At 36.8% G+C, this 20,014-nt stretch overlaps 1 protein-coding gene across 1 annotated transcript in view; it reads right to left on the bottom strand.

Annotated features, from left to right (window-relative positions):
* The window catches only part of DMD (dystrophin), a 1,795,368-nt gene that overhangs the window by 777,960 nt on the left and 997,394 nt on the right, over positions 1-20,014 (bottom strand). Inside the window, exon 43 of the mRNA XM_068961890.1 lies at positions 14,737-14,901. Within this exon, the coding sequence (XP_068817991.1) occupies positions 14,737-14,901 (165 nt within the window). The remainder of the gene's footprint in view (positions 1-14,736; positions 14,902-20,014) is intronic.

Raw genomic sequence — 20,014 nt, 5'->3', positions numbered from 1 at the left:
AAATACACATCTGGGCTTACACATTAATATCATTGTATTTCTTTTTCTTCCCATACTCCATACCATTAATCACTTTCATATCTTGGTTCTTGTTGCCTTTTCTCTCTGAAACCCTTTTCCTTTTCCTCACACACATTTCACTTTATCAATTCCCACTCATCTTTTAAAGATTCAGTTCAGATATTATATCTCCCAGGAGATTGTCTTTGGAGCATAGCTTCCCAAACTTTAGTAGGTGAAAGCATTTTTGGAGGGCTTGTTAAAATAGTTTCTTGATATTCACTCCCACCTATTTTTATTCAAGAGGTCTATGGAGAGGCCCAAGGAGTTCCATTTCTAACTAGCTTCTTGGTGATGCTGTTCGTCAAGGGACCACATGGAAGAGCTGTGCTCTAAATAATACCCCAATTACGTTAGGTGTCACTCTTCTGGGCTATCACAACATCTTATAACTGTACTCCCTACATTACAGTGTGAATGCTTCTTCACTGACTGCATTTAGTACAATGAAGTATATTTATATATCAACTCATCTCTAAGCAAATTGAGAATGAGGGTCACCTTAACACAGGAGGACACTGTAGTTAATCAATAAATGATTTGTTAGCTGAATGAAGATTTCATTAGTTTAGTCTCATGTATTCCTTTGCTTAGAGAGGTTGATCAGGGATATGCAAAATAAAGTTCATGTGCACATCAGCAATATTTTTGATGAAATCTCCAGATTACCATTTGTAGACAAAATGGAACACTATGAACTGAGTAGGCAATAAAGCAATTAGACTTTGATAACTAACTGAACAATCAAAGGAAATGAATGGCTTAATTTGATGTCAAAATGGAAGTTTCTATTGATATGCTGAAGAGCTCTGCCTTAGAATTTGATCTAGTGGAGAACTTTGTTTTCACAATGTAGATGAAGTTGTAGAAGGCAGACATATCAAGCCTGAAGTTGAAAAGGACCTAAGAGATTGCAATGCAATGTATGATAGAACCAGAACCTGAAGATTACCTCCCCATCTCTACTTCAACTGGATTAATGGCTTAACACATTTATTAAAGCTTTAAGCAGTTTGGAGTCAAGAACAGATTTTCTTTGTTGGAGAAATGAATGAAGGAGTAGGGTAGTAAGAGGGCAGAACAATGGGAACCTAGGCAGAGGAGGTCATAATTAGATGGAGATATTGTCACTAAAAATGGAGAAACTGAAATTACCAGAGATGAACCAGAAACAGACACAGAATAGATACAGAGGCTGCCTCTCCATGGCAATGAGTTTCTTGTGTCTTCTCTGCTTTGGTCATGATTTGATCAGTAATGGGAGGCACCAAACCTAAGTGTCAGGGACTGAGGTGGATAAGCTTGAGTAGGGCCAGGGAAGGTACTCATGGACCTGCATCTAACTGTTAAAAAGGTAGATGACACAAGGGCAAGATGGAAGACAAGTCAACTAGAAGCAGCATATGTGAAAAAGAATTAGTGATTTTCGACATTAGTAAATTCAGCATGAATCAACAGTGTGATCCAAGTATTGCTGGAGTAAGGAACACTGCTGTGGTTAAAGGCATGGACTGTGGTAAGATAAACTTGGTAGTGTTTTGAGAGTTTAACAAGTATCCAGCCAGGGACTGAGTTGCCCTTGTTCCCTTCTCATAGAATTTCTCCTAGAAATTTCAATTTCTCCTAGAGTGGCACTCTTCAGACTGGCATATGCCCCTGGAGGTATACAAAGCATTTCCTAGAGATATGTGGGCATAGATGGCATTCATGGAAGCAGTTTTCAAGTTCTTAGCTTCTACAAGGGATTTGCCTAGGCTTGTTCCTGTGGTACATACATTACATCAATTATCATTCCTACTTTGGAGTTAATAATAGTGCTCCAACTTTACAAAATAAAAGCATACCTTTTCTGATGTATCTCAATGGTGTATTTTACCTAAGACATATTTGTGCCAAATCAGAACACAATTCAAAATATTAATGATTGAAATCCTGTTTTAATCAAGGTACCATCATGCATTTACTCAGCCATTTCATTCATAGAGTCATTTCCAAAAATCTGTTGGGTATGTATAATAATCGCTCATCAAAAGTTGCATATATTTAGGCAATTTAGTTATTGCTAGGTTTACTTATTATTAATGGTTGTAGATATAACTCAATCTAAAGGATTTTAAAAAAATACTTAGCAACTTACAGTCACATAAAATTGTTTTAAACACTGAATTTGAAACCATAGTGTGTATTTGTCATATAGAAGCATGAAAGAGTGGTTAATAAAAGACTTTATAGCATAAACATATATTACATTAGGATACAGCTCTTTGCATGTTATTTGGGGAAGTGAAATGGAAATATGATTTAAAAAAGAAAGAGGAATGATATGGAACTTCTAATTATTAAAAATGTGCTTGTTTTTTGTATTTTTTTAAAAGTGGGTAATAGTATATATCCTATTCCTATGATATTTGGATTCCACTGGATATATTCTAAAGAATAATGGAACACTTTTAAAATGTCAATATTTACAATATGCCAAGGAAGGAAAGTTATGACCAACCTAGATAGCATATTAAAAAGCAGAGATAGTATTTGCCAACAAAGGTCCATCTAGTCAAGGCTATGGTTTTTCCAGTGGTCATGTATGGATGTGAGAGTTGGACTGTGAAGAAAGCTGAGCGCTGAAGAATTGATGCTTTTGAACTGTGGTGCCGGAGAAGACTCTTGCGAGTCCCTTGGACTGCAAGGAGATCCAAACAGTTCATCCTAAAGGAGACTAGTCCTGGGTGATCTTTGGAAGGACTGATGCTGAGGCTTAAACTCCAATACTTTGGCCACCTGATGCGAAGAGTTGACTCCCTGGAAAAGACTCTGATGCTGGGAGGGATTGGGGGCAGGAGGAGAAGGGGATGACAGAGGGTGAGATGGCTGGATGGCATCATCGACTCGATGCACATGAGTTTGGGTGAACCCCAGGAGTTGGTGATGGACAGGGAGGCCTCGCGTGCTGCAGTTCATGGGGTCACAAAGAGTCGGACATGATTGAGTGACTGAACTGGACTGAAGGAAGGAAATGGATGTTAACTTTAAAATGTGCTAGCAGATACTTAGTTTTCCAAACTATTCATATTTTTTAAATTTTATAAGCAGAATGGTCTGAATACCACTGTAATAGAGGTTCATTTGGAGTTCTCTTCCTTGTCTTGGCAGGGAGCGTTTGACCTCCTCCCTGCCCTCATAAGGAAGAGAACCGTAAAAGCCACACCTATTTCTTCTTGACCAACAAATTGTTAGTCCTATTTGACTTCTCTGTTCCAGAAATTCTCAATTCAAGAAATTCTTCCCAAGTTTAGAATCTTCTACTTCTGTGGGCAATCTGGTTTGGTGAATGATGAAACTCTCATGACTACCTGAAAGCTTTCTGGAGTGGTTTTCTAGTGGCAACTTGCTGCTTTCTTTTGAAAGAGGGGGTATTTTGCAAGCTTGATTTCTCTTTTTAAGAGCTCTTATCAACATTCCAGCTACAAAAGGAAGGTCCTATTCACCGCCTTTTTCTATTGCCTTAGAAAAATGTATTCCCACCTCAGTGTTACCTTAATCCAATAGTGCCCCAGGGAAATTGGCTTGGTTTTCACTTTCAATGAAGAGGAAAGTCAGGTTAAGAAGGGTAAATGAGTGAGACAATGGCATAATGTCAGTAAGTGTCTGAGATGGGATTTGAACTTGGGTCTTCTGTTTTTCTTCCCATTATCAAGCTCTTTCAGCTCAGCAATGGATTTTGGAATTGAGTAGAAGGGATGGAAAGTAAGAGGAAGAATTCTGATAGTCCAGAGTTCAAAGAGAAAAGCTGATGCCTAATTTCATTCAAATATGGTACCCACAAACTCCAGCAATCTTTTCAGGTTTTATCAGAGCCAGAATTATACTCTTCCCCAGAGTCAACCTAAACTCAGGGTTTAAAAAAAAAAAAATCCAGAAAAATTGTCTAGTTGCATGGTGACTGAGAATATCTTGTGTTTTTGTCAAATAAGTTCCACTCATTATTTTTCAAGACATATTCTATAGAAATACTTTCCTAACTAATAGAAAACACTGAAACTTTTTACTAAGAAAGAGGATTGGAGGATTGCTAGGCTAAGGGGTCAGTGTCCTCTTCGCTGTTCCTCACCTTCCCAACATTACCCCTTAAAAAATAAAAAGAAACTAAATCAGATATCTTATTCAATTTAACCTGAGCTGGTATACATCTATCTAAAGGATTAACTATTTGTAAGTGAATTATCTTACTCCAAATAATGAACTATGTGTGTGTGTTAGTGGTTCAGTTGTGTCTGACTCTTTCTGACCCCATGGACTATAGCCCACTAGGCTCCTCTGTCCATGGGATTCTCCAGGCAAGAGTACTAGAGTGGGTTGTCAGTTCCTTCTCAAAGGGATCTTCCTAACCCAGGATGAACTAGACATTAATCTCTAAAGGGGCTTTCCTGATGGCTCTCTTGCAGTGCAGAAGACCAGAATTCCATCCCTGGGTCAGGAAGATGCCCTGGAGAAGGGAATGGTTAGCCACTTCATTACTCTTACCTGGAGAATTCCACACTCCTGAATGATTGACTGAAGATCCATTGATGAGTCTGTCTCAAAATCCAGTGCTGCAGATGACAATCTTTGGAAGCACGGCAAGAACAGATTTTGAGTCTTTAGATTCTGAGTATACTCTTAAGGCTGGGTTAGAGTCCCAGGCTTACTTGTTTGAAAGCTACCACTGGTTTAGAACCTGGAAAATTCTCAATGAGATCTCATTCGGTTGAGCTTCAGTTCTTTGATATTTAGAGTACTCTTTCTCTGGAGAGATCTCATTTGAATTGTCTTTCCTTGTTGCCATTACTCTGGTTTTTCCCTTCTCCAGGAAAAATTCTGTCTTCTGAGTCTCCTACTCTGAAGACTACTGCTATGGAGCTGTCTGCTTCTCTCCTTGTTGGCATGATTTTACTAAAGATAATTTGGAATTTTCAGTTGACCTCTTTGAGAAACTTATGATCTCCTTGAACTGGCTCTTCTAAGATCTCTCTGTTCCCAACATCTTCACTACTCTGTTCTCCTTCTACTGCCTTGTATCCTCTTTTTGACTCCCTTGAGCTGTCCATCCCTCTGTCCATTTGTGCCAGGCTTTTCCTTTCCCACTCCATTCTCTCAACTCCCTAGAGTCGTTTAAACTATATATTCCCTGCCTCTACAGGGGGCTCACAAGGGACTTAGGAACCCCCAAATTAATCACCTGAAGCTGAATAGTTTCTTTAGAAACAAACTGGATATTTTATATACTCAGATGGGCTTTGGAGACCCCCAGATAGCCCCATGTCATAACTTCAGTCAGTCGCTGAAGTTTTAGTCCACAACTTCCACAAGATTACATATTAGGTCCAAAGAAAATCTTAAACGTCTCCTCCCACAGTTACTGGTGGGAAGTTTTAGCTCTCCTATTGAGCAGGTAACCTCAATTTATTTTCATAAGCTTTGCTAGTCTGCAACAAAATGCTAGTATGTGACAGTTCAAATTTATCTGCTTTCTAGTTTTCTTTGTAAAATAAAATTTACCAATGACTAAAACCTATATAATATATTATATATATATATATATAAATATATAATATCTAGAAACAATGATGTCAAAGATAAACAACTTTGTATGCAACACATGCCAGGTATATTGCATGTGTTTTTGTTAAGCAAGAAGGGAATGATGCTGTCCTAAGGTAAAATGACTGTTCCAGAAGGAAGAGGGGAAGTGTAGGACAAAATGTGAATAGACATGGAAAGCTGTAAACGGTTTGTAGAAAAGGAATTTTATGTCATGTGGTCAAAGGTGGCAATGATTGGATGGATATGTTTTTAAACAAACAAACAAAAAATTATTTTAGTACCAACAATATACTAATAAAAAACTAGAATTTAATTTCTCTTTATTAAAATGACAAAGTTTTCTTAGATTATTTGTCTGTTCTTAATAAGAGCTTCAGTTCAGTCACTCAGTCGTGTCCAACTCTTTGCAACCTCATGGACTGCAGCACGCCAGGCCTCCCTGTCCATCACCAACTCCTGGAATTTACTCAAACTCATGTCCATTGAGACAGTGATGCCATCCAACCATCTCATCCTCTGTCATCCCCTTCTCCTCCTGCCTTCAATCTTTCCCAGCATTGGGGTCTTTTCCAGTGAGTCTGTCCTTTGCATCAGGTGGCCAAAGTACTGGAGTTTCAGCTTCAGCATCAGTATAATAAGAGCTTATAAAAAGTCTTTCTTTACTTTTTGAGCAATCCACCTAGGCCATAATGATTCTGTGTCTTAGAGTAGTTTCTGGTACTTTATATTGATTTTATCATGTCTGTGATTAAGAGAATTGAAGTATCTCACTTTTGAAAGAGCTAAAGCCTCTTACAATCATGTTTATTTTTGAAATCTTTTACTGTCACTTTGGTTAAATAAATAGTCAAGCATTGTTTTAGTGTCCTATGATCCTGGTTCTCCGTGTATTCAAAACTTTTCACATTTTTGACAACCTTTAATGTTTTGCCTTCACAAATCAAATCCTAAATAAATTGTGATCTTAAGCTGCTTTGAAAATCTCAAAGGATTTATTCTCTAACCTAAAAATAAAGAGATTAAAAATAATTAGGTTTATGTGGTACATTGTGTTGCATGTAGCATATCATCAAATAAGAAGAGATAATTCCTTAGGTTGTATTTGTATGGGTCAAATGTTATTAGCCTAAATATTTCAGTACTTATATGAACTTCCTAGAAATTTGTTAATGCTCCCTGTTCATTATATATCCTGGTACTGCTCTGCCTAATATTAGACAATGGCAGCATGTTATCAGTCATAATTTCAGTTATTACATTAAAATGGTGTGTACCACAGAAATCACAAAATTTCCTTGTCAAATGAACTTTCATCAGGTCTTTAACCATGATTATTTGAAGTCTTTTGTCATTTACAGATATCTGTTGTTTTATTCTGAGTCTTCTCTGAAAGTGTTTCCTGTCAGTTTCAGGCCAGAATGCTTATCTTCAAGAAAAAGCGACTGTCTCCAAAACTCTTGGGAAGGACTATGCCAGGTACGCTAGGACACAGACTTCTGATAGCCTTGCTTAAATAACTTTGTGACCCATACCACTGGACTGAGTCAGGAATTCCAGAACTTGAGTGGAGAAGCTAATGGGTTTTAGGAAACTGCTAACCCGAGAGCAAGTAAAACAAGAATCAATTACATAGAACTGAATGAATTGATTAAGGATGATTTGATTAGGGCTTTTTTCTTTCTTTTTTTTTTTTTTTTTTTGGAAATATGGTTGATGCTTTAATGTTCCATTTTCTTAACATAAAGAATTCCTTTTTTCTTTTTTCCTTAAGCTATCTATAACTCATAGCAATTTAGTAGATTACATTTCTGTGAAAAGAAATGAAACATTTATCTTTTCTCCCTGCCTGATTCCTCCAGAACTCAGAAACTTATCAAGTATTCTTACATTCATGGCAATATATTTATTTGCATAGGTTTAATAAGAATCTGTCCTTCTTGTAACAGGACATAATTGACAAAACTGATTATATAACCAAGACATTGACTGGAATGTCATATTTAAAAATGATGTACATAGAATCAGATATGACCTGACAGTTTTAGAAAACCACAGTTTATTTTATGGAGCCAATACTTACAAAGCCCTCTTGGAAAATCTGGCCTAGTACCTGGCTTACAGGACATCCAGTCTTCTAGATGAATGAGGAATGTCACTCCCTGACAGGCTAAAGAGACCTTGGGATATTTTAAGGACTTCGAAAATAGAAGAATTGACCCAAATCTATAGGCATGGCAGGTAAAATCTGATGTCAAATTCTTGGTTTGGCTTCTTAATCCTATGAAACTTTAAAAAAGTCAAATCTGAAATTCCTTATGAAAATATTCAGCAAAACAAACTTTAAAGGGCCTATGTGGTAAATTATTATTCCTGCTCCATCTATGTAATAAAAGAGCCCAGCCTTATTTTGTAAACAAGAATAATCTGAGTATCTTTGATCAAATGGGAGGCTGCTATATGGAAAATTAGCATGTCTCGATATAAAACTATAGCACACCTTTGTGGGTAATTAGATTCTGGTCATCTTCAATGTTTTTTAGCTATTTTACTTTTCTTTTGAAAGTGCATGATTTTGCTATCTACCTGTAGATTGTACTGGATCCCGCTGTCTGACACATTTTGTCAGTTATGACCAGATTTTCAATTATTCTCATTTCCTTTAATGTCTGGCCACCACTCTCCAAATTAATGTTTTCAATGTTTCTCCCATTCTCCTGTCTTGGCATGACTGAAGACTAAAAGCTGACTGTCCAAATCCCTATTGAGAGTCTAGATTTTCTTGGAGCTAAAATTTTACCCCTAGGGTCTAAAGACGCTCTGAGAGCTGAAGCTGAATAACTTGATATATACTTCAAAAGACTCATCAGCACAGTAGATTATGTATGGACAATCTTCATGCCTAGAGCTGCTGCTGTATGGGCTACTCAGGAAGTTCACCAGAACTCCCACATCTTTCGTTCTTTGCCCCAGGAAACAACCATGACTGGACAATCTTACTAAAACCTCTCTGATGTCTGTGCCATCACCAAAAACATTCAAACTGCAAACAAAGAAATATATCAAATGGCCATTGCTATCCTCACTCCATTATCTAAAAATGCTTCTAGCACAACATCTAGGAATTTTCTTAAGTGGCTACCTTCTGGCCTCAGAACTTGGTTTGAAGTCTGCTCTGACAATCTTTCTTCTTCTTACTTGCATGAAAATCTCCCTCATTAAACACTGATTGCTTACACTATCCTGCAAATATTCTCTACACCCAAGTCTCAAAGTCAGTTCAACTAGTCTTTCAACAACAGAATACTTCTAAAATGAAAGACATGGACTAGTTTTTCTAAGTTATTCAATCAGAAACCTAGCTTCCTTGAACACAAAAGGAACCGAGAAAGATGGCTGTAACATGCTCCTTTAGCTTAATTAAAATTTACAGAAAAAAAAAATTAGATCGGTTTCTTCCTGATCATAGGACTGCATCTCTTTCCTTTGTACATTTACTTTAGAAACCTTTCTATTGTAAATTTCTTTACTGCCCTTTTGAGATGTAAATATTTTAGAACCCAGGAATATCCTTTCTAAGGATCTTGGAGCCATCCTTTTACAAGGTTAAATATCCAGAAGGATAGTACTCTAACACCCATTCTCTGTGTGAGCAGAGTAGTTTACCTTCAATAAGTGACAACTAGCAAACACTAGCCTAATCAAACAAAACAAAACAAAACAAAACAAAACAGCCTCCCAGTTAATGTCCTCTAGTACTTCTCCCCTAGCTCATCTCAATGCTTAAAATCTTTCTTGCCTTTTCTTTCAACAGCGTTGAGTGCACTCCCTCTCCCCTATTGCAATAGACTTGAATAAAATCATACTTGCATGTTAAGTTGTCCTATGCAATTTTTCTTTGATAATACTAACAGCAATGTGAACACATGAAGAGAATTTTGGTGTTCAGATACTTTAACATTCAATCAATACAGTTGTGTCCTTTGGTATTTTTCAGTGTGAAATTGACCTTAGAGACAACTAAGTGTCTTACATGGTAAGGAGGAGCCAGTACAACATTGTCATGCTTTTTAACAGGTCACAGGTGGAAAGTAATTTTCGAAGGGGGGGGAAGGCGAGGGAAGGAGGGGACCCTCCCTGTCATCAATATGTGCATAATTCAGTCAGTAAGGCAACATAAAATTATATGTTCCCCCACCTCCTATTTTAATAAAATGTTTGGAAAACAGTAGTTAGGCAGTTTCATGTCAAATAAGTAGTATATCTCCAGGTCATTACTGAAAGTATTTATTAAAGATTAAAAGCATAAGACCCTTTATAGAAATTTTAACTGGTTCCTGGTTATTAGCATTCAATTATCATTTCTGAAATCGAAAATCAACATATTCTATGTCTAAATTGAGAGTACATTTGAAAATCAAAATTCAAATTCATGCCTTCTAGTAGGCTGACTGATGGGAAAGGGCTGTGATTATACCTAATTTTCGCCCTCTACATCACGATCTCATTGATTATGTTTCTCAGCTTGCTAAGGGTTCTGTGAGGTGATTTTCAAGATGAATATTGCTGTTTGCAGGATTTCCTGAATAGGAATATTTCGGGAGTAAATTGCACAAACCAAGCGATGTGCAGTCAATTTTCACACCAGCATAAACAATGTATTAGAACAGAGCCCTTAAGGCTTTTTTTATTTGGGTTTCATTACACAGCTAGCTGCATTTCATCAATAAGCATGAAGTGCCAAGCAGGCAAAACTGAGGCTCTCAGAGGATATTGCATATTTTTCTAACAGGTACTCAGAGTTTGACTAGAGAAAACAAATGACCTAGATTGCAAGGCCTTAGGCTCTTTGTTTCAGAGGTAGCCATAGTCACCATGGCCAGAGAAGGAAAATTTGTTTAAATTTAGGAAGTAGAGGGTGCTTGTGTGTCTACTTTCTTTGCATTAACTCATTCCCAAGATATTTTTTAAAGTTCTTTCTTTCTCTGTATTAAAAAAATGGGCATGTCCTCAAAGCTATTTGTAAACTTTTTGGTTTCCAGCAGTTTGAAGTTAAGCCAAGTCCATTTTCCCCCTAATTCTTTAACTGAAAAAAAGTTTAATTTCTTTAATCAGAGGGCTACAGCAAGCTGTACAGATTAAAATCACACATCTTTTAACAGAAGAATTCCATGCAATCTTCATAAATCATTTATTAGACAGTGAATATAGATAGAAGCTAGACAAAGAGAAATAAAGAACTAGGTTGGTTAGTAAATTATTCACACAGGTCTTTATTTCTTGATTACAAGTTAGGGGTCTGAGAGTTATGGGAAGAACCTTTCAAGTCATCATATATATGATTTTATGATCTTTTCTGCCTGGGATACATCCACAAGCAGAAGAAAATGTCTAAAGGAATATTTTTGAAATCTACACTTCAAAGATGAAAAACTCAGGATATGCACAGAGGGCTTAAGCCAAGCAGTTTTTATGCCAGGGAAAAAGCAGCTGCCTTTCCCTTCAGTGATTTAGACTGAGCTGCAGGAGGGCAAATATCATGACTCTCTGAAACTATACACAGCAGTGAGAGTGGTATCTTGGAGCTTTAATAAAGGAAAGTGATTAACACAGCTGAGAGTAGCTTTCATGCTAAACTGCAGGGGCCCATTTGGCAGGAACCTATGGGCCATGGACAAAGACCCAATGAAAGTTTTTCATATTTGTGAACCATTCTGATGTACACACACTGGGATAAAAGTTACTTTGGTTGAGTCAACAATATCCATTTGTATCAGATGATTTTGTTATCTTTCCTCTTAAATATATTCCATGTAGAGAGCTCATATTGAATATATTTTTCATCATTCTACTGAAGAAGCACATTTTCAGCACAGATTATATTTAAAAGTGAAGGAATGTGCTTTTATCTCTGAGTTCCAAAAAGCTATTTCTGGTTGGGAACAAAGAGTTGATAGCCTTTCCTCTTGTCACACTAACAAGAGATATTTAAGGACAACTTGATCCAAGATAATTGAGAATCTGGCTGAGGTTATTATTTAACTGTTCTTCTTTGTTGAGATTATTTACTGAGTAATGAAAAATCAGTATTGATGAGATACAGTTGAACTGGAGAATGGGCGCTAGTGAAATACCTCTCAGGACACCAGGTGCTAGCTAGGTGGAAGAGTTGAAAGGAGGCCAGAACTGATGACTTAAAATGTGGTGTGCTTTGCACTCATCCAGTCTTATCCCTCTGACCACACATGACCCAAATTCAGGGTGACAGGTTCATCAGAAGCCACACCCTGGTGTCAAGACCTCCACTGTGTCATCATTGTACTGGCTATGCTGGTACTTTGCCCTGTATACCTTCTTACTGCTGCTGCTGCTGCTAAGTCACTTCAGTAGTGTCTGACTCTGTGCGACCCCAGAGACGGCAGCCCACCAGGCTCCCTCATCCCTGGGATTCTTCCAGACAAGAACACTGGAGTGGGTTGTCATTTCCTTCTCCAATGCATGAATGTGAAAAGTGCAAGTGAAGTCTCTTAGTCGTGTCTGACTCTTAGCGACTCCACAGACTGCAGCCTGCCAGGCTCCTCCGTCCATGGGATTTTCCAGGCAAGAGTACTGGGGTGGGTTGCCATTTCCTTCTCCAGTATACCTTCTTAAATCTACCTAAATTTGTTCTGGATCAAGCCTATTGTGACTTGAATATAACTGTCAAACTGAACCCAAGACCATGCCACCGGTTGAGCAGCCTGGGTTTTGCATGGATGAAATGATATCTACCTGTGACTTACAATACCATCTGCTCTTGGGGGTAGCTATCAGAATGGGAGATGTAAACATGTCAGGAAAAAGTAAGGTAAAAGTAATGTAGTGCATTTTGCAAATATCGGGTTGACACAAAGGTTTGTTTGGGTTTTGGCCAACCCAATATAACTCATTTTAGTTGTGGCAAACCTTTCAATATCTCTCTCCTTTCCTCATTCCTAAATGTTCCATCCTTCCTAAATGTTCATTATATCTCTCTGAAAGATCCTCATACTTGCTTTTATCCTTATCTCCTACTGAAAGACCAACTGAACAGAGATAAAAACATGAGGCTATTATAATCCTGGAAAGTAAATACACTGAATAATTTGAGTCAATGAAGTAATTGACTCAAAGATATTATTTAACTTATTTAGTCTGAAAATGCCCATCATTACACTGATTTATGGATTGTGCTTTGAAGTGAATTGGTTTATGTGATTGAGTACTTAATGTTGTTGGCCCATAGGAGATCCAAAAACAAGGAATTATATTTGGGACAAATCCTTGAAATGGGCTCTTGGGAAGGGAGAAAAGAAAGAACAATCAGTGTGTACAGGGGCATGGAAAGGAGGAGACAGTGGTGTGTTTGTCTGGATCCCTAAGCTTTCTTAGACCATCTCATTACCATTCTGGGTACCTCATTAATATTTTTATTCACTGATTTTAAAATGCTAACAAGTTACCACCATGCACTGAGTCCTGGGATAAGGGTGTTCAGAAATGAATGGGACAAGGGAGATAAGTAAGTAGACACCCTCTGCATTCAAAGAAGAATGTGATGAGATACTCAGGTCTCTAAAATTTAAGTGCCAATCAATGTACAAAGGCTGTAAGAGATAGATACAGAGGTTTATAAGCAATTCTAAAAGTGTTTTTCACTCTACTAGGAGTAAGTTGAAGGTGTTCAAGAAAACAGGCATGGCATGAAACCACATATATAGAATGATATATAATTTGTTATGTCTTGAATACAAGAGGATGTAGTTGGCAGAAGTCTGAGAGGGTTTTATAATGTCTACTAATGGGCTGATACTTATTTTGTAGGCACTTTGTCTTCAAAATGACTTCAGTTTTAGATAAGCAGTCTACACACATGTTAAGTACAATTAAAGTAGGGATGGAAAGTGGATTATAATAATAAACATGATGAAGACATTCTAGTGATATGAGTTTAATGAAACATTATTGCTAGTAAATGCCAGAAGAAAAAACTAAAAATGCTAGTCAAGTAATACTAATAATATTATTATTATAATTAACATTATATATATAGTTTATATATCTCATATATATAAAGCATATATATGCTTTATATATGTATATAAAATATGCTTTCACTAGCTGAAGAAGACTCTTGAGAGTCCCTTGGACAGCAAGGAGATCACATCAGTCAATCCTAAAGGAAATCAACCCTGAATATTCATTGGAAGGACTGATGCTGAAGCTGAAACTCCAATACTTTGGCCACTTGATGCGAAGAGCTGACTCACTGGAAAAGACCCTGTTGCTGGGAAAGATTGAGGGGAGGAGGACAAGGGGACGACAGAGAATAAGATGGTTGGATGGCACCACCGCCTTATTAGACATGAGTTTCAGCAAACTCTGGGAGATACTGAAGGACAGGGAAGCCTGGAGTACTGCAGTCCATGGGGTCACAAAGAGTTGGACAGAACTGAGCAACTGAACAGCAACAACAGCATTGTAAAAATGAGAAATGGAATATTTCCTGCCATATCAATAAACAAGCATGTCACAGTCACCAGCAACTACTGTCCTCCAAAGTGAGCCAGTGAGCTCTTACTACATTCAAGAATGAAAAGAATACCTGTCATCTAGAATCCACTCCCTATAATGAGTCCTGAGGAAACTCAGGATATGAAAATACAGGATACTGGCCCCAGAGAGCTGAGGTGCTTAGCAAAGGAATGATTTCAGTGTGCCCAAACTCTTGCATCTTCCCATACATAGAAAGGTGCTAAATTTCTTAACTTGCAATATCTGGTTTTCCTTTTTTTGACAATAATCTTTTGATGTGCAGACTACCTGCCCTTTGTTGCAAAACTTCTATATAATCTGGCTCTTTCCTTCACCTCCTTAGAGCAGTTCTCTCAGGGTTACTCGAGATGCTGCCTCCTGGGCTTAAGTCCTAAAAATTTCCACTGAATAAACATAACTCTCAATTTGTAGGTTATGAACATCCTTTTAAGTTAACAACAACAATGATAATGATAACAAATGAGAGATTTACTTCAGCGATATTCCCACTCTTGTAAAATAATGTTTAGTGCAAGAAGTCCTTACCTTAATGTCAAATGGTCCTGTTTGATTTGGTTGGTTGTAAATTTCCAACTGACTCCTAATAGGAGACAGCCACAGAAGCAGATGATTTAATTGCTCTTCAAGCTGTCCAAGGTCTTTTATGTGAGCCTCAATTTCTCCTTGTTTCTCAGGTAAAATCCTAGAAACCTACAAGGAAATAAAAAATACAAGATTCATGATTTAAATTTAAAAAATAAATATTTCTAAAAACTACTGTTTTGAAATATAGAAATTTACTGAATTTGGTATTTTAACAGCATAATATTGATGACTTACATGTGTTATATGTTAGGATTTAATTCATGTATGACAAATGATTGATTAATAATCTTTCCAAAAATTCTATGCTTTGAAGGCAACAAACCTTTCTTTTTAAAATTCAAAACACACAGTCACACAAATGTACACCCAACTTCGACTAATGAAAGTAAAAGAGTGTATTCGTCATTTTCCCACTCATTCATTAACGTAATGGTGTCTTGCATATTATATGCCAGACACTCTCTCTTTATACTTGCTTCTAATGTTCTTTTACAGTCAGGAAAATTGTACAAGGAAATTCTTTCATCTATGAAGAAAACTGGTGATGTAAGCATTTTTGTGAACTGTAGTTTGTGAACTCTAATATAACCAAGTAAAACAGAATCAGATGAGAGGAAATAGAAAGTAAAAAACTTTTGAATTAAATTATAATGGAATGATTATCAGTAGTTTTTATTAAGTGCCAAAAAACATGTTTAGAAGTTTCTCACTTAATATCCTCTTTAATGTGCCCAACAAATCTGTCCCATCGATACTATTATCTCAACTTTATAACTTTCTATAATTTTGTCCTGGATTGAAAATTTGAAATAACTTGGGAAGCAGTGTGGTATGCTGTTCAACATCATAAGGTCTGGAGTTATGCTGCTTGGTTTCAGATCGTGGTTCTGTCCTTTTCATACATTTTGGTCAGGTTTTAACTCCCAAAGCCTCCTCTACAGAATGGGGGCAATGGTAGAACCCACTTGATAGGGTCACAATAGGATTAAATAAAGTAACCCATGCAAATAGCCCAGAGCAAACAGAGTGCAGACACAGAGAATGGACTTGTGAACATGGAGGGGAAGGAGAGGGTGGGATGAATTGAGAGAGTAACATATACATATATACACTACCATGTGTAAAATAGAGAGCTAGTGGGAAGCTACTGTATAACACAGGGAGCCCAGCTCAGTGCTTTGCAATGACCTAGAGGGGTGGAATGGGGGTGGGGTGGGAGGGAGGGGATACATGTATACTTATAGCTGATTCACATTGTTGTATAGCAGAAACAAACACAATGTTGTAAAGCAATTATCCTCCAACTAAAATAATAGAGAAAAAGAGAGCAATATTCTGCATGACAGTAAATGATAATAAAATCCTTAGCGATTATTGCCCAAGCTCAAGTGTAAGCAGAGAGCCAGGAAAAGCAAGAATAAAGCCTTTTTCTTCAGATTTTTAAGGGCTAAAACAGGTACACAGGAAGAGTGTGAACTTACAATAGCAACTCTTTATGGTATTATTAATAATACTCTTCTAACATAACATTACATTACAATGTAATATGACATTTATATAATGTAATATGCAATATGTAATATAATGTAGTATAACATAATATATACATTATAATATAATGTAATCTTCTAATATAACATTACATTATAATACTTAATCAACTTATATGCAGAGTACCTCATGTGAAATCATGCTGGATGAAGCACAAGCTGGAATCAAGACTGCCAGGAGAAATATCAATAACAGATATGCAGATGACACCACCCTTATGGCAGAGAGCAAAGAGGAACTAAAGAGCCTCTTGATGAAAGTGAAAGAGGAGAGTTAAAAAGCTGGCTTAAAACTCAATATTCAAAAAACGAAGATCATGGCATTGGTTCCACCACGTCATGGCAAACAGATGGGGACACAATGGAAACAGTGACAGATTTTCTTTTCTTGGCCTCCAAAATCACTGCAGATGGTGACTGCAGCCATGAAATTAAAAGATACTTGCTTCTTGGAAGAAAAGCTATGACAAGCCTAAATAGCATATTAAAAAGCAGAGACATCACTTGGCCAATAAAGTTCCTTCTAGTCAAAGCTATGGTTTTTCCAGTAGTCATGTATGGATGTGAGAGTTGGACTATAAAGAAGTCTGAGTGGCAAAGAACTGATTCTTTTGAACTGTGGTGTTGGAAAAGACTCTTGAGAGACCCTTGGACTGCAAGGAAATCCAACTAGTCAATCCTAAAGGAAATCAACCCTGAATATTCATTGGAAGGAATGATGCTGAAGCTGAAGTTACAATACTTTGGCCACCTGATGCAAAGAGCTGGAATGTATTAGGACTACATTTGTATATATTGTGCAAAATGCATGCAAATGCATGAGTAATAGGCTAACATCTAGCCTGGGCTGATGTAGGACAGCCTGGGACTGACCTTAGACTTCCACAACAATGTTTTCTTGGGACATGAACTTTACAATGAACAGGAAATCCCGTATCTGGCTTGTTTCTTATATGGAACTATGCCTGGATTGGAGAAGCTGGGAGTTGAAATATGGCCCATGGGCCTATATGACTAAAATGGAGTAAAGTACAGCAGGGAAATAGAGGATGTGGCTTCTATCTAAAGTGACCTGCAAATAAATGAACTGAGATACCAAAAAGTACATTTCGAATACAGTCATCTGATACTAAAAGGGAGTGCTATTGCTGTTGCTTAGTTACTCAGTCCTATCTGATTCTTTGGGACCCTTTGGACTGTAGCCTGCCATGCTCCTCTGTCCATGGGATTTTCCAGGCAGGAATACTGCTGTAGGTTGCCATTTCCTTCTCCTGGCGATCTTCCTGACCCAGTGGTTGAACCTGCATTTCAGTAAAGTGGATTACTAAGGTTCATAACATTTCTCTTTCTCTAAATATTTAAAATAAGATTGGTTAGATAATTTTTAATCTGAAGAAAAGTGAAAAAATAAATTAAGTGACCTGTATAAACTCTGGTTTTCATCCCTGGCAGCTTTTCCCTGTGTGGATGAGTCAAAAGAAGCAACATGTGTGGGTAGCATGGAATGTCTGGCCATGCATAATGAATCATGAGGCTGTATCGGCTTTGTCTGACTTGTATCCTGCTATAAAACCAAGTAAATGTAGTATTAGATCAAAGCTTATGTGGATTTCATGAGGACATCTACGGTACTGAACTATATTTATACATGCATGTGAATGTGCGTGTGTGACAGCTGATATCACAAATAAAGTACCATGCATATATCATCTAATAATACCCTCAACGTATCTTTTCCAGCATCTCTAAGGAGGGAACTAAACAGCTTATTTTTATTGGATCATTTTCTACTCACAGGTAAATATAAAAAGCATTTTATTGCTTCAATGCACAGCATTTAAGAGTCACTAGATTCCAACACTACTGGAGATAAAAGTCATAATACATTCCTAAAATCTCTAAAAGCAAGTGTGAACTCACTTTTATATCTGATTACAAAATAGTTCATGTTTCATTTAGGCTTTATAGTTATGTGCAGAAATCTGGGTAACCTTTAGCTAAGATAGTAGGTTTCCTTCTCATACTCCCAACTCATCCCTTCCTAGTTATAGAGATAGAACCATCCCTGACAGAAAACAATGCAGTGGGTGAGATCTAACATCTGGAATAATTAAAGGATTGCTTACAATGAGATTATGGGGCACAAGGAGTTTTCAGCTTAGTTATGGAACCTATACTGGACATATCCCCACAAACCTATGCTTCCCACTATCATAGCATTTACCTTATACTATTTAATTTGTTATTTACATTTAATTTAATAACTAGATTCCTACACAATGTAGATCTTCAATAAATATCAGTTGAATGCAAGAAAAACAATTTCCAGACTCAGGATTAATTTCTTTTTTTCTTAATGTAAGAAGCAAAACATGTCCAGAGTAGTCAACAACATAAAAACATGTAATTTTATCCTCAAGTTAATCTTAAATTAACTTTAATCCTCAAGTCATCTTTAATTAAAAATCAAAAATATTAGTAAATTGGACTATATAAAAATCAGAAACTTATGCATGGTGAAGAAATCTAAAAGTAAAGTAAAAGGAAAAATGACAAATTATGAAACAAAAATTTGTGACAGATATCTCAGATAATGTGCTAATTTCCTAACCCATAAAGAGAGCTTCTGCAAATTAGTAAGAAGAAGGCCAACAACCAAAAAGAACACAGGACAAAAGTTAAGGGCACTTTGAGGAAAAGCAAAAAGAAAAAGAAAACACAAATGGATTTTAAACATACAAAAAGAAGTTACTCTTTGGTTACAATGAGAGATCTGAAACTTCCAAATACTGTATGGACAAAATAAACCCAAGTCTAAAACACTTGGCTGCCAAGGCTGTGGGAAATTCAGACTCTTATACATGGGATGTACATATTGGTGTACCTCCTGTGGAAGGCAATTTTGGCAATATTTACCATATGCATATAACCTTTTACCTAGAACTTTTACTTCTAGGAATTCATCTTGTAAGTATATTTCTGGAGTTAAAAATTAATGTTTGGGGATGTTAGAGCAGGTGGTAAATGGGATAGGGGATTTTCACCATATTTTTTGAAAAATAAAAGTTTTACCTTTACAAAGAAATAAGTTAATTTAGAAAGGAAAGCTACTAGCTTTTGTTGCTACCAAAAACAGTGTTGAGAAATTATATATTTTAGTAGCAAATCATTATTAATAGGATATAACATATCTAGTGTGGAGTAGGAAATGGCAGCCCACTTCAGTATTCTTGCCTGGAGAATTCCATGGACAGAGAAGCCTGGCAGGTTACAGTCCATGCTGTCACAAAAAGTCAGACATGACTGCATGCATGCACAAACACACACACCGTATCTAAAGCCATCAGTCAAAAATCTGATTATTTTTCTAGGACAGTATCACTAAGTTAATCATAGGGTGGAATTTGAGGCCTTCTAGCATATAATTACCGTGTTCCCTCTCTGCCCTTCAAAATGGTCTTTAGGAACTAATGGCTTCTTCTATACAGTTCCTGGAAAAAGGTAACAGATGTGAATAATTTATGATGCAAACTAAGAGTTCTGTTTTGTGTCAGTTTCTATGTGCTTTAAAGTAATTTATTGTTATATTTACTACTTAATATTCTTATCAAAATAGGGGACAGAGACACTTTACTACCAAAATAAGTCATTTTTCCTAGTAATCTTTT

This window comes from Capricornis sumatraensis, chromosome X, assembly GCF_032405125.1.
Source record: "Capricornis sumatraensis isolate serow.1 chromosome X, serow.2, whole genome shotgun sequence".
Classification (NCBI taxonomy): domain Eukaryota; kingdom Metazoa; phylum Chordata; class Mammalia; order Artiodactyla; family Bovidae; genus Capricornis; species Capricornis sumatraensis.
The sequence above is the reverse complement of the archived record's forward strand: the minus strand, read 5'-3'. Positions and strand labels throughout refer to the sequence as shown.